At 37.7% G+C, this 12530-nt stretch overlaps 1 protein-coding gene across 10 annotated transcripts in view; it reads left to right on the top strand.

Annotated features, from left to right (window-relative positions):
• The window catches only part of DCAF6 (DDB1 and CUL4 associated factor 6), a 183804-nt gene that overhangs the window by 31189 nt on the left and 140085 nt on the right, over positions 1 to 12530 (top strand). For all 10 annotated transcript variants that reach the window (XM_040229940.1, XM_040229938.1, XM_040229934.1 and 7 more), the window contains exon 2: positions 7706 to 7767. Coding sequence is in view for 8 of the 10 variants with exons in the window: in XM_040229938.1 (XP_040085872.1) it covers positions 7706 to 7767 (62 nt within the window). In the remaining 2 variants the exon portion in view is untranslated. The remainder of the gene's footprint in view (positions 1 to 7705; positions 7768 to 12530) is intronic.

Raw genomic sequence — 12530 nt, 5'->3', positions numbered from 1 at the left:
CTTTTCTTTTTTTGCTTAAATACTTTTAAATTTTACTGTAAAGCTAGTTTATTTGTGCTGAATTCTTCTAGCTTTTATTTGTAAAATGAACTCGTCATCAAATCTGAATGCCTTGCTGGATAGAGTATTTCTGGCTGTAGGTTTTTTCCCTTTCATCACGTAAAATATATCATACCACTCTGTTCTGACCTGCAAAGTTTTTGTTAAGTGATCTAGTAGTCTTTTGGGAGTTTCCTTGTAGGTAACTGATTGTTTTTCCTTTTCAATTGCTTGGAAGATTATTTTTCTTTCAGTTTTGCCTTTTTCATTACATTTTGTCTCAGTGTGGATATTTTTGGGATAATCAGTTTTGTGACCTGGATGTCTTTTGTTTTCACCCAGGTTAGGGAAGTGTAGGCAGGTTAGGGCTTCCCAGATGGCGCTAGTGGTAAAGAACCCACCTGCCACTGCAGGGAGATGTAAGAGACTCGGGTTTGATTCGTGGGTTGGGAAGATCCCCTGGAGAAGGGAATGGCCACACACGCCAGTGTGCTTGCCTGGAGAATGTCGTGGACAGAGGAGCCCGGTGGGCTGCAGTCCTTAGGGTCGCACAGAGTCAGACACAACTGATAGGACTTAGCACAGATGCACAGGAAAGTTTTCAGTTATTATTTCTTCAGATAAGTCCTGTGTCCTTTTTTCTTTTTCCGGAACTTCCATAATGTGAAATTCCGTGTGCTTGATGTTCTTTCCAAAGTCTTTCTTTTTTTTGTTTCTTTGACCATACCTTACAGCATATGGGATCTTAGTACCTTGACCAGGAATCAGACCCATGTCCCCTGCAGTGGAAGCCCAGAATCTTGACCAGTGGACTGTGAGGGAAAACCCTGAGATTTCTTACACTATCCTTACTTTATAAGATTTTTTTTTTCCTTTTTTTGTTCAGCTTGTGTGATTTCCACTACTCTATCATCCAGTTGGTTGATTCTTTATTCACTGCCATCTTATTTACTTCCAGTGTAGTTTTAATTTCAGCTTTTGTGTTCTTCAGCTTTGTTTGGCTCTTCTTTATATTTTCTAGCTCTTTATTAAGCTGTTCACTGTGTTCTTCCTTCTCCCAAGTTCGCTGAGTGTCCTCTTGAGCATTATCTTGAACTCTGTCAGATAAATTGCTTGTCTCCAATTTAGTTTCTCTTCTGGGATTTTTATTCTGTTCCTTCAGTTGGAACCTCTGTCGTCTCATTTTGCCTCATTATCTATTTCTATTTCTGTGTATTAGATAGGCCCATTGTATTTCCTGATGTTGGATAAGTGGCCTAATATAGGAGATACCTTGGTGAGTCAGTAAGTACACTCCTCTCAGGTTGCTAGAATTGTGTCATCTTGGGGTATCCCTTGTGTGAACTGTAGGGGGCCTTTTGATGTAGCAAAGTTGACTGCTGTGGCAGTCTGGTACCTGAGGCCAGCTTGCAGGCTTTTCATAGTGCAGACGCTGCCAGCTTGTGGCTGGAGCCAGGTCATGGTTTGGCTGGCTGTGCAGTGAAGGAATCCTGGGTCTGGTTCTTGTCTGCTGGCAGGTAAGACCAGGTCCCACGGTAGCTGGTTGTTGGTGCTTGGAGGAGTCCTGCCGTCTTGCTAGTTTCAGTGGCTTGTCTTTTCATGTCTCTTGCTTACTTTCTGTTTGGAGTATTATTTTCTTCACTGTTATGAGACTTACTTATATACTTTAGGTACTAGTCCTTTGTTGGATATGCCATTGGCAAATATTTTCTCCCAACATGTAGTTGTCTTTTTCTTCTCTTAACAGAGTCTTTTGCAGAGTAAAGGTTTTAAACTTTGGTGAGGTTCGATTTATCAGTGTTTTTCTTTTATGGCCTTTGCTTTTGGTATCAAACTTAGCCCCAGGTCCTAAAGATCACCTCCTGTGTGTCTTCTCTGAAGTTTTATAATCTTACATTTTCACATTTAATTTCAGGGTCCCTTTTGTGTTGTCACATTATTGACTGGGGGATTTTTACAGAAACTAACCCCTGTGGCTGGCAGTTTGTTATATAAGTGAATATTGAACATTTCAGGTCAGTACTTTAAGGTAACAAAAGACACATTAATATGTTTCTTGTCGATGATGTGTGAATTTTTGTATGAGGTATGTGATTTAACTTGAAGTTCATTTTTGTGCTTATGAATGTCCACTTGCTCTAGCACTATTTAAAAAACTGTCTCCGTTGAATTGCTTTTGTACCTTTTGGGCATATTTGTGTGTGTCTAATTTGTGTTATCTATTCTCTTTCATTGGTATGTATATCTTTCTCTCTGTAAATATCATACTGTTTGCTTATTGTAGCTATATAATAAGTTTTTACATCAGGTTGAATGATGTTTCCCCCTTCAACTCTTCTTTTTCAAAATTGTTTTAGCTTTTCTAGGTCTTCTGCCTTTTTATATGAATTTTATAGTAAGCTTGTCTTTATCTACAAAATACCTTGTTGGAATTTTGATAGGAATTGCATTGGACTTACATATCAGTTTGGAAAGAACTGACATCTTTACTGTGTTGAGTCTTCTGATCCATAGACACAGTTCATTGCTACATTTATTTAGTTCTTTGGTTTCTTTCCTCAGCATTTTGTATTGGATTGGTCTACAAGTTTATTTGAACTTTTTGGCCAACCAGTAATGATCAGGATATAGATCCTCAGTATAATTTGTTATACTTATGTTTAATTTTCTTTTAATTAAGAGTAGTTTTGAGTATACTGTGGTAAAGTTCAACTTCTGCCCATTCATTATTAGTATAAAACAGTATGTTTTTCTTTTTTGGTCTGTGTTGGTCTTATATCCTGTAATCTTGCTCAGTTCAGTTCAGTTACTCAGTCTTGTCCGACGCTGTAACCCCTTGGACTGCAGCATGCCAGGCTTCTCTGTCTATCACCAATACCCAGAGCTTGTTCAAACTCATGTCCATTAAGTCAGTGATGCTGTCCAACCATCTCATTCTCTGTTGTCCCCTTCTCCTCCTGCCTTCAATCTTTCCCAGCATCAGGGTCTTTTACAGTGACTTAGCTCCTTCACTTTTTACTTTCATGCATTGGAGAAGGAAATGGCAACCCACTCCAGTGTTCTTGCCTGGAAAATCCCAGGGATGGGGGAGCCTAGTGGGCTGCCGTCTATGGGGTCGCACAGAGTCAGACACGACTGAAGTGACTTAGCAGCAGCAGCAGCTCTTTGCATCAGGTGGCCAAAATATTGGAGCTTCAGCTTCAGCATGAGTCCTTCCAATGAATATTCAGGGTTGATTTCCTTTAGGATTGACTCCTTGCTGTTTGATCTCCTTGTAGTCCAAGTGACTCTCAAGAGTCTTCTCCGCACCACTGTTCAAAAGCATCAATTATTCGGTGCTCAGCTTTCTTTATAGTCCAACTCAGATCCATACCTGACTACTGGAAAAACCATAGCTTTGACTGGACAGACTTTTGTTGGCAAAGTAATGTCTGCTTTGTCTAGGTTGGTTATAGCTTTTCTTCGAAGGAGCAAGTGTCTTTTAATTTCATGGCTGCAGTCACCATCTGCAGTGATTCTGGAGCCCAAGAAAATAAAAGTCTATCACTGTTTCCATTGTTTGCCCATCTATTTGCCATGAAGTGATGGGACTGGATGCCATGACCTTAGTTTTTTGAATGTTGAGTTTTAAGTCAGCTTTTTCACTCTGCTTTTGTACTTTCATCAAGAGGTTCTTTAGTTCTTCGCTTCCTACCATAATGGTGGTGTCTTCTGCATGTCTGAGGTTACTGATATTACTCTCAGCAATCTTGATTACAGCTTGTGCTTCATCCAGTCTGGCATTTCGCATGATGTACTCTGCATATATCTTTTTTTTTCTTTCTTACGTTATCTCTATCTCTAAAACTTCCAGGACCATGTTTAATAGTAGCGGTGAGAGGGAAACTTCCTTGTATTGTCCTGATCTTAAATGGGAAGCATTCAGTCTTTCACCATTATTGTCAGATTGAGGAAGATTCCCTCTGTTGCTAGTTTGCTGAAAGTGTTAATCATAACTGAGTTCAGTCAAAGAAGCAGAATTACTAGGAGAGTAGTTATCCACGTACCACGTCTTCTCTAGCCGTTCATCTGTTGATGGACATTTAGGTTGCTTCCATGTCTTGGCTGTTGGAAACGTTGGTGCAGTGAACATTGGGGTGCATGTATCATTTCAGATCATGTTTTTCTCAGGCTCTATGCCCAGAAATTGGATTGCAGGGCCATGTGGTAGCTCTATTTTTAGTTTTTTAAGGAACCTCCATTCTTTTCTCCATAATGGCTGAACTAATTTATGTTCCTGCCAATAGTGTAGGAGGGTTCCCTTCAGGAGAGAACTGTTCTTAAGTGTCTCTAGTAGATGAGACATATCTGTGAGTTATGCGTATGCTGGTTAATTTGCTTACGACAGTAAGCATATGAAGCTGATGGTAATTTTCCCATCAAATATAAAATTTTTACAAATATAGTACTAAGGCCCTGAGTTGTTAAGTTTTGCCCCATGTATGTGTATAATGATCTAAGTTAGATATTTAAGCCTAACATATCTTGTCCCAAGTAACTCATGGTCTAATAACAGGGATAGGTACATGAATAAATAAATTATGAAACAGTTTAGTAAGTTACAAAACTAATAAATATGAGCAGTATGCCTGTATTGCAATGAAAGATGTTCACCTTTTTGAGAGGAAACATGTTAAAGAGCAGAATAAGTATTACGATCCTATTATTTTACTCACTGATTCAGAAAACCTATGTTCAGTTTGTACTTTGTCTTAGGCACTGTTCTAGGCATTTAGGATACTTTGGTCAACAAAAGAGTGTTCCTTCTTTTAAAATGGAGCTTACAGTCTATTACATAGAATAGAATGTAAAAGAGATGGAATTAAATGAGGCAGCTTGGGCTACAGAAACACTTGAATAGAAAGCCACAATGGTAGGTACATTCATCTGTAATAAATGTGTAATAGCTGGGAGACAGTTCTCCATGTCTCCTTTGTATTTCTGTACATCTTTTGAGCAGAGGCAGTGGCTTCTTTGCTCGGGACTGTCTTTACAAGGATTTTTTTTTTAGGGAACAGCCTTGGGAGATAGAGCATTCAGTATCTCTCTGTGAAGCAGAAGGCAGATTTGTTTATCGTCCAAAATAATAAAGCATGTCTTTTGGGACAAAGGTTAGGTAGATTTGCTTGCTATGAGCTTTGGGTTCCCTCAGTTCAGGGTACTCCAGCTGCGGTTCACACCCATTGCATGTGCAGTGCCCCCCCGGCCCCTCTCTGCATTGCCCTGTGGGACTGGACAACAGGAACCACTGATCCTGAAGCTCATTCTGCTGGAGTAGAATGGCTCTTTGCCTCTGACTGGAGTCTTGTGTCTTCTGCTAGCATCCCTAAGATGGTGGCAGGTAACTTGTTAGCTTACAGCTAGGCCAAAGTTCTTGATGATAGGTAATAATTTATTTTTGTTTTAATTTGAGAGGACTCAGTTTTTTAACTTACAGTTCTTATTTTACCCTAGCTTTCAGCTTCTGTTTCTTGGTGTAGTGCATTTAATTGTCAGAAGGGTTGAGGAGGTTTATCCTAGGTTGTTCTCAAAGCCCTTTTTATGGAACGTGTGGACAGCAGTCATTTTGAGCTCTTCAGTCACACCCAGAAATCTCGTTCAGGAGCTGTCTCGTCTCGGTGCATGTCTTGGGCACGGCTTTATGTGCAGGTTTGTATATAAGAGTTCTTGCTCAAGGTACTCACTTGGTCTTCTGTTCTCTCGTGTTGCACTACCATTTCCTCGAGTTGGAAATGGCTAGAGCCATGTTGTCAAACCCAGATGTTTAGAAATTTGGAAAAAAGTTTTTAATAATTTTTTCTTAGCATTTTAATGAATTTTAGTTACCATCATGTTAATTTGAATGCTTTATTTCTGAACTCTTAATTTGCAGCTCATTAAGATTACCACACATGCTGACAGCCAAAAGAAAGATTTCTAAAAATTTTATCTGTTTACCACAGTTATCATTTTTTAAGACATTTTGTGGGACAGATTTGGATAAGGGAAAACAGTAATAACCGAGAAGCAGCGAGCCAGTGGAAAGAGACAGTTACAAATCCAGTAAAAGTTACAATTTTAATTTGCTGCCAATTTGAAGAGACAAATCAGTACATTTGTCTATTTATGTAGACCGTATGATAGATATGAGTTCATGTAAGACCTGGGAAGATTCCCCTGGAGAAGGTAATGGCTACCCATTCCAGTATTCTGGCCTGGAGAATTCCATGGTCTGTATAGTCCATTGGGTCATAAAGAGTTGAACACGACTGAGCGACTTTCACTTCACTATTATAGTACATAATGGATCTGATAGAAAATTAAACTTGGTAAAAAATAGAATGAATCATATCAGATACCCAGTGTAAAGGAAATGTTTTAAAACTGGCCAAAATAGACAGTAGGGCAACTAAATAAATGATAAAGTCAGTGAGAAAAAGAAAAAAAACAAAACTGAAAATCAGGTGTGGAAAGTTGATTTTATATAAAGTATAACATAATTTGTGAAAATACTTTGCTGAATTTCTGCAGGTTGTTTTATTTTAATAAGTTTATTCTAATAAGAACCATACCCCCTTTTCCCAACTTCCCCACACATAGAATTTTTAACCACATGTACATCCATTATATAGCCATCTTAACCAGTTATAGGCAAGGACAAAGAAAACAGCTTGCCTTCAAGATCTTGCTCTTCACACTGAACACAAGAAAACTGTAGTAGAGAAATCTGTCCCTTGTGACAGTATACAGAGAGCATAGTCAAATTTAATTTTGAAATCTCATCAGCCTGATTTCTTAGCTAATTACCACTCTTTGTCATATATTCAGCTTCTTTTCATTACAGCTTCTGAATAAACATGAAGCTTTTTTGGTCCATTTTTGGTAAAGATGATTCGTTCCTAAAGAAACATATTTCTGTTTTTCAAAGGAGTAACTTATTCTGCTTTTGAAGTATTATAACTGTTCTGCTTTTGAAGTATTATAACTGTTCTGCTACTGATGGACAGTGAGGCTGATTTTATTTTTTTCCTGTCACATTTCATCATTGTGAAATGAAGTTTTAAGTATTTTAGCATTTCTGAAATTGAGATGTGTTTAAAAATAGGTGGCATCTTATAAAACACTGTTTGCCACCCACTTTAACACTGAAAACTCTATTACCCCCCTCCAGTCTTCTTTAAGTCCTTTTCTAGCTGCTTTCTTTTTCCTTATACTGTTTTGTGTATTGTCACATATAGTATATTGTCTTTTGTAAAGCTAGCTAGAGTCAGGGATCTTTTTTATTTTACTGTTGTATCCCTAGCTCCTATAGCACCCCCCGAAAGGCAGTAAGCAGGTAGTATATTTGGTGAATGAATGAATGAAGGGAACATTTGAGTCTTTATTGTGGTTCCAGATAATGTGCTCAGCCCTTTCTCTCCTTGAGTCACTTAATTCTTAACAGTAACCATATGAGGTAGGCAGGTACTTTACTGAGGAAACTAGGCCTAAGGAGGGGTTAAATTTGCCCAGTGTCACTCAGCCTATAAATGGAGGAGTTAAAATTAGAGCTTGAATCTACCTCAGGTCAGTTGCTAGGCTCTTAACAGTGTTACACTTTTCTAAGCATTAAATTGTTTGATTTATTTAGTTCTTTCTTTTTAAACAGGAAGAAGAGAATTTATCCAAAGATTAAAACTTGAAGCAACCTTGAATGTGCATGATGGCTGTGTAAGTAATAGTTAATTCTCAACTGTGGAGAACTGTAATACTAAGTATTCAGATTTTTGAGGAAATGCCCCAGTGCTTCCAGAAGAGATTGGACTAACTGTAATTAAAATGGGAGAATTGTTTTACATTAAAACATATTTTGAATTTAGGAAAATATATGGGAGATTTTTTTGAAGAATGATGATCAAAAGGCTTTCATCTCTTTCACTATTGGTGCTGCTTTTGTGAGGGGTCACTAGTGGTCTTCATGTCTTCAAATCTATTAGTCACTTCTCAGAAACTTTTTAAGTATTTCTTTATTTGGCTGTACTGGATCTTAGTTGCAGCACGTGAGCCTTGCTGCTCTGTGGCATATGGGATCTTAGTTCCCCACCAGGGATTGAACCCACGTCTCCCTCATTGCAAGGCAGACCACCAACCGCTGGACTTCTAGGAAAGTTCCAAACTTTCCAGAAACTTTTAGACATTCATTGAATACATTTTCCTTTTTGCAATACTTTTCTCTTGGTTTCTGGTAACACCACACTCTCTTGGTTTTCTTTTTCTCTCAGTGACTTCCTGTATCTTCTCCATCTTCTTCCCCCACTTCTCTATTTCTCCACCTTCAAATGTTAGATATACCAACACTCTATCTTGGCTTCTCCCACCCTCCCACTTTTCTAAGTGATTCTGTTCAGTCCCATGGCTAGAACATATAACTTCTAATTTTCTACTTCTTCCCAGAGCTCAATTTATATATAAAATTCTGTACTAAACATTCCCAGTTGCATGTCTAATAGCACCCTGAAATTGATAAGATAAAAATAAAAGTCTTTTAAAATTTTTATTATGAAAACTTGAGTCCTGCTTCTTATATACTCAGCACTTGGATTTAGCAGTTAAGATTTTGGCACGTTTTCCAGTTCATGTTTTTTCCTTGCTGAAGTGTTTTAAAGCAAATCTCAGATACAGCATTTCACTTTTATATGTAACCTAACAATAATGGGCATTTTTCTTTCTTTTTTTTTTTTTAAGCAGCTTCAGACACCTGAAATTTATTAGCTAATGTTCTATAGATCTGAATCCATGAAAATTGTGGCTACTCTGGTTCCATTGGTGCTATACAATTATCAAAACAAGATCTCCATTTCATTGCTGGTTGTTGATGAGTCATTCATTCTCATGTGCTAGAGTAATGGACATTTCTCCTATGTAATCAAAATGGCATTATATAATTTAATGTATGTATATTTTTTATATCATCTAATACACAGTCCAAAATAAACATTTTCCCATTGTTTAAAAATATATATTTTTAATAGCTGTTTGTTCAAAAGAGGATCCAGGTGACATCCATACTTTGATGGCTGTACCTCTTAAATCCCTATTAATGAATAGTCTTTCCCTTTTTTGTCCCTGCCATTGGCTTGTTTTAGAAACGGAGTCAAATTTCCTAAACATTGTCCCTCATTCTCAATAGTGGTTTATTTCCTTGTAATGTCATTTACCTTGTTTCTGTATCCTTTTTGTTGGGCTTCCCTGGGGGCACAGTGGTAAAGTGGTAAAGAATACTCCTGCTAATGCAGGCAGCGTGGGTTCCATCCCTGATCTGGGAGGGTCCTACATGCCACAGAGCAGCTAAGCCTGTGCACCATGACTACTAAGCTGTACTTTTTTTTTTCCTGTCTTTGATTGTGGAATAATATATAAATATAGTTTAGAAATGTATTATTTATTTTAAAACTTAAAACCATTCTTGAGGGGAATGAATCAAAATGATATATGCTTATGGCAAACTGATGGGAGAAAAAGTGGAAACAGTGTCAGATTTCATTTTCTTGGTCTCCAAAGTCACTGTGGATGGTGACTACAGCCACAAAATTAAAAGACACTTGCTCCTTGGAAGCAGAGCTGTGACAGGCCTAGACAGCATAGTAAATTAAAAAGCAGAGACATAACATTGCCAACAAAGGTCCATCTAGTCAAAGCTTTGTTTTTTCCAGTAGTCATGGATGTGAGAGTCGGACTTACAAAAAAAGCTTAGTGCCGAAGAATTGATGCTTTTGAACTGTGGTGTTGGAGAAGACTCTTGTGAATCCCTTGGACAGCAAGGAGATCCAATCAGTCAATCTTAAAGGAAATCAGTCCTGAATATTCACTGGAAGGACTGATGCTGAAGTGCCAATACTTTGGCCACTTGATGCGAAGAACTGACTCATTGGAAAAGACCCCAATGCTGGGAAAGATTGAAGGCAGGAAGAGAAGGAGACGACAGAGGATGAGATAGTTGGATGGCATCACTGACTTGATGGACGTGAGTTTGAGCAGGCTCTTGGAGTTGGTGATGGACAGGGAAGCCTGGCATGCTGCAGTCCATGGGGTTGCCAAGAGTCAGCCACAACTGAGTGACTGAACTGAACTTCTCATGGTATAAAAATAAAGTATATATTGCTCCCTCTTCTGTTTCTGTCTTCTCCATTTCTTTCTGCTCCCAGAAGCATATAACCACTTGTTTTAGTTTCATGGATATCCTTTTACTCTATTTTTTTTCCGCCTTTATTGTGATATACTTTACGTATATCATTATATAAATTTAATTTGTAAAATAGAATAATTTGATATGTATATGTATTTCAAAATGATTACTGCAATAAGCTTAGTCATCACATTTATCATGTCACATAATTGGCATTTTGTTGTTGTGACGGTTGTGAGAACATTTAATATATACTCTCTCAGCATCTTTCAAGTATGTAGCACAGTAATGTTAACTGTAACCACCATGCTGTAGATTAGATTCCAGAGCTTACTCATCATATAACTGGAAGTTTATATTTTTCTGAACATCTCATTTCCTCCATCTTCCAACCTCTGCTACCAGTCTTCTCTGTTTCTGTTAGTGGAACATTTTTAGAGTCCACAGTATTTGTCATTCTTTATCTTGCCTTCAGTGTTCATTTTTGTGTTGCAAATGTCAGGATTTCCTTCATTTTTATGGCTAATATTCCATTCTCTGTGTGTGTGTGTGTGTGTATGTGTGTTTATCCTATTTTCTTTGTGCATAATCCATTGACAAACACCTGTATTGGTGTTTTTCTTTCTGATTTACTTCTGTGTTTACTTTCTGATTTTCTATATTTTCTTTCTGATTTACTCTGTATAATAGGCTCCAGTTTCATCCATCTCTTAGAACTGATTCAAATGCATTCTCTTTAATAGCTGAGTAATACTCCATTGTGTATGTGTACCGCAGCTTTCTTATCCATTCATCTGCTGATGGACATCTAGGTTGCTTCCATGTCCTGGCTGTTATAAACAGTGCTGCGATGAACACTGGGGTACACGTGTCTCTTTCAGTTCTGGTTTCCTTGGTGTGTATGCCCAGCAGTGGGATTGCTGGGTCATATGGCAGTTCTATTTCCGTTTTTTTAAGGAATCTCCACACTGTTCTCCTTAGTGGCTGTACTAGTTTGCATTCCCACCAACAGTGTAAGAGGGTTGGTTCCTTTTTCTCCACACCCTCTCTTGTAGACTTTTTGATAGCAGCCGTTCTGATCGGTGTGAGATGCTACCTCACTGTGGTTTTGATTTCATTTCCCTGATAATGAATGATGTTGAGCATCTTTTCATGTGTTTGTCAGCCATCTGTATGTCTTCTTTGGAGAAATGTCTGTTTAGTTCTTTGGCCCATATTTTGATTGGGTCGTTTATTTTTCTGGACTTGAGCTACAGGAGCTGCTTGTATATTTTTGAGATTAATTCTTTGTCAGTTGCTTCATTTGCTATTATTTTCTCTCATTCTGAAGGCTGTCTTTTCACCTTGCTTATAGTTTCCTTTGTTGTGCAAAAGCTTTTAATTTTAATTAGGTCCAATTTGTTTATTTTTGCTTTTATTTCCAATATTCTGGGAGGTGGGTCATAGAGGATCCTGCTGTGATTTATGTCAGAGAGTGTTTTGCCTATGTTTTCCTCTAGGAGTTTTATAGTTTCTGGTCTTATATTTAGATCTTTAATCCATTTTGAGTTTATTTTTGTGTACGGTGTTTGGTGTTAGAAAGTGTTCTAGTTTCATTCTTTTACAAGTTGTTGACCAGTTTTCCCAGCATCACTTGTTAAAGAGATTGTCTTTTCTCCATTGTATAGTCTTGCCTCCTTTGTTAAAGATAAGGTGTCCATAGGTGCATGGATTTATATCTGGGCTTTCTATTTTGTTCCATTGATTTATATTTCTGTCTTTGTGCCAGTACCATACTGTCTTGATGACTGTGGCTTTGTAGTACAGTCTGAAGTCAGGCAGGTTGATTCCTCCAGGTTCATTCTTCTGTTTCAAGATTGTTTTGGCTGTTCGAGGTTTTTTGTATTTCTATACAAATTGTGAAATTATTTGTTCTAGTTCTGTGAAAAATACCATTGGTAGCTTGATAGGGATTGCATTGAATATAGATTGCTTTGGGTAGTATACTCATTTTCATTATATTGATTCTTCCGATCCATGAACATGGTATATTTCTCCATCTATTAGTGTCCTCTTTGATCTCTTTCACCAGTGTTTTATAGTTTTCTATATATAGGTCTTTTGTTTTACGTAGATGTATTCTTAATTATTTTATTCTTTTCTTGCAATGGCGAATGGAATTGTTTCCTTAATTTCTGTTTCTATCTTCTCATTGTTAGTGTATAGGAATGCAAGGGATTTCTGTGTGTTAATTTTATATCCTGCAACCTTACTATATTCACTGATTAGCTCTAGTAATTTTCTGGTGGAGTCTTTAGGGTTTTCTATG

This window comes from Oryx dammah, unplaced genomic scaffold (genome assembly GCF_014754425.2).
Source record: "Oryx dammah isolate SB20612 unplaced genomic scaffold, SCBI_Odam_1.1 HiC_scaffold_28, whole genome shotgun sequence".
Taxonomy (NCBI): domain Eukaryota; kingdom Metazoa; phylum Chordata; class Mammalia; order Artiodactyla; family Bovidae; genus Oryx; species Oryx dammah.
Note: the sequence above shows the minus strand (reverse complement) of the source record. Positions and strands in the feature narration are given on the sequence as shown.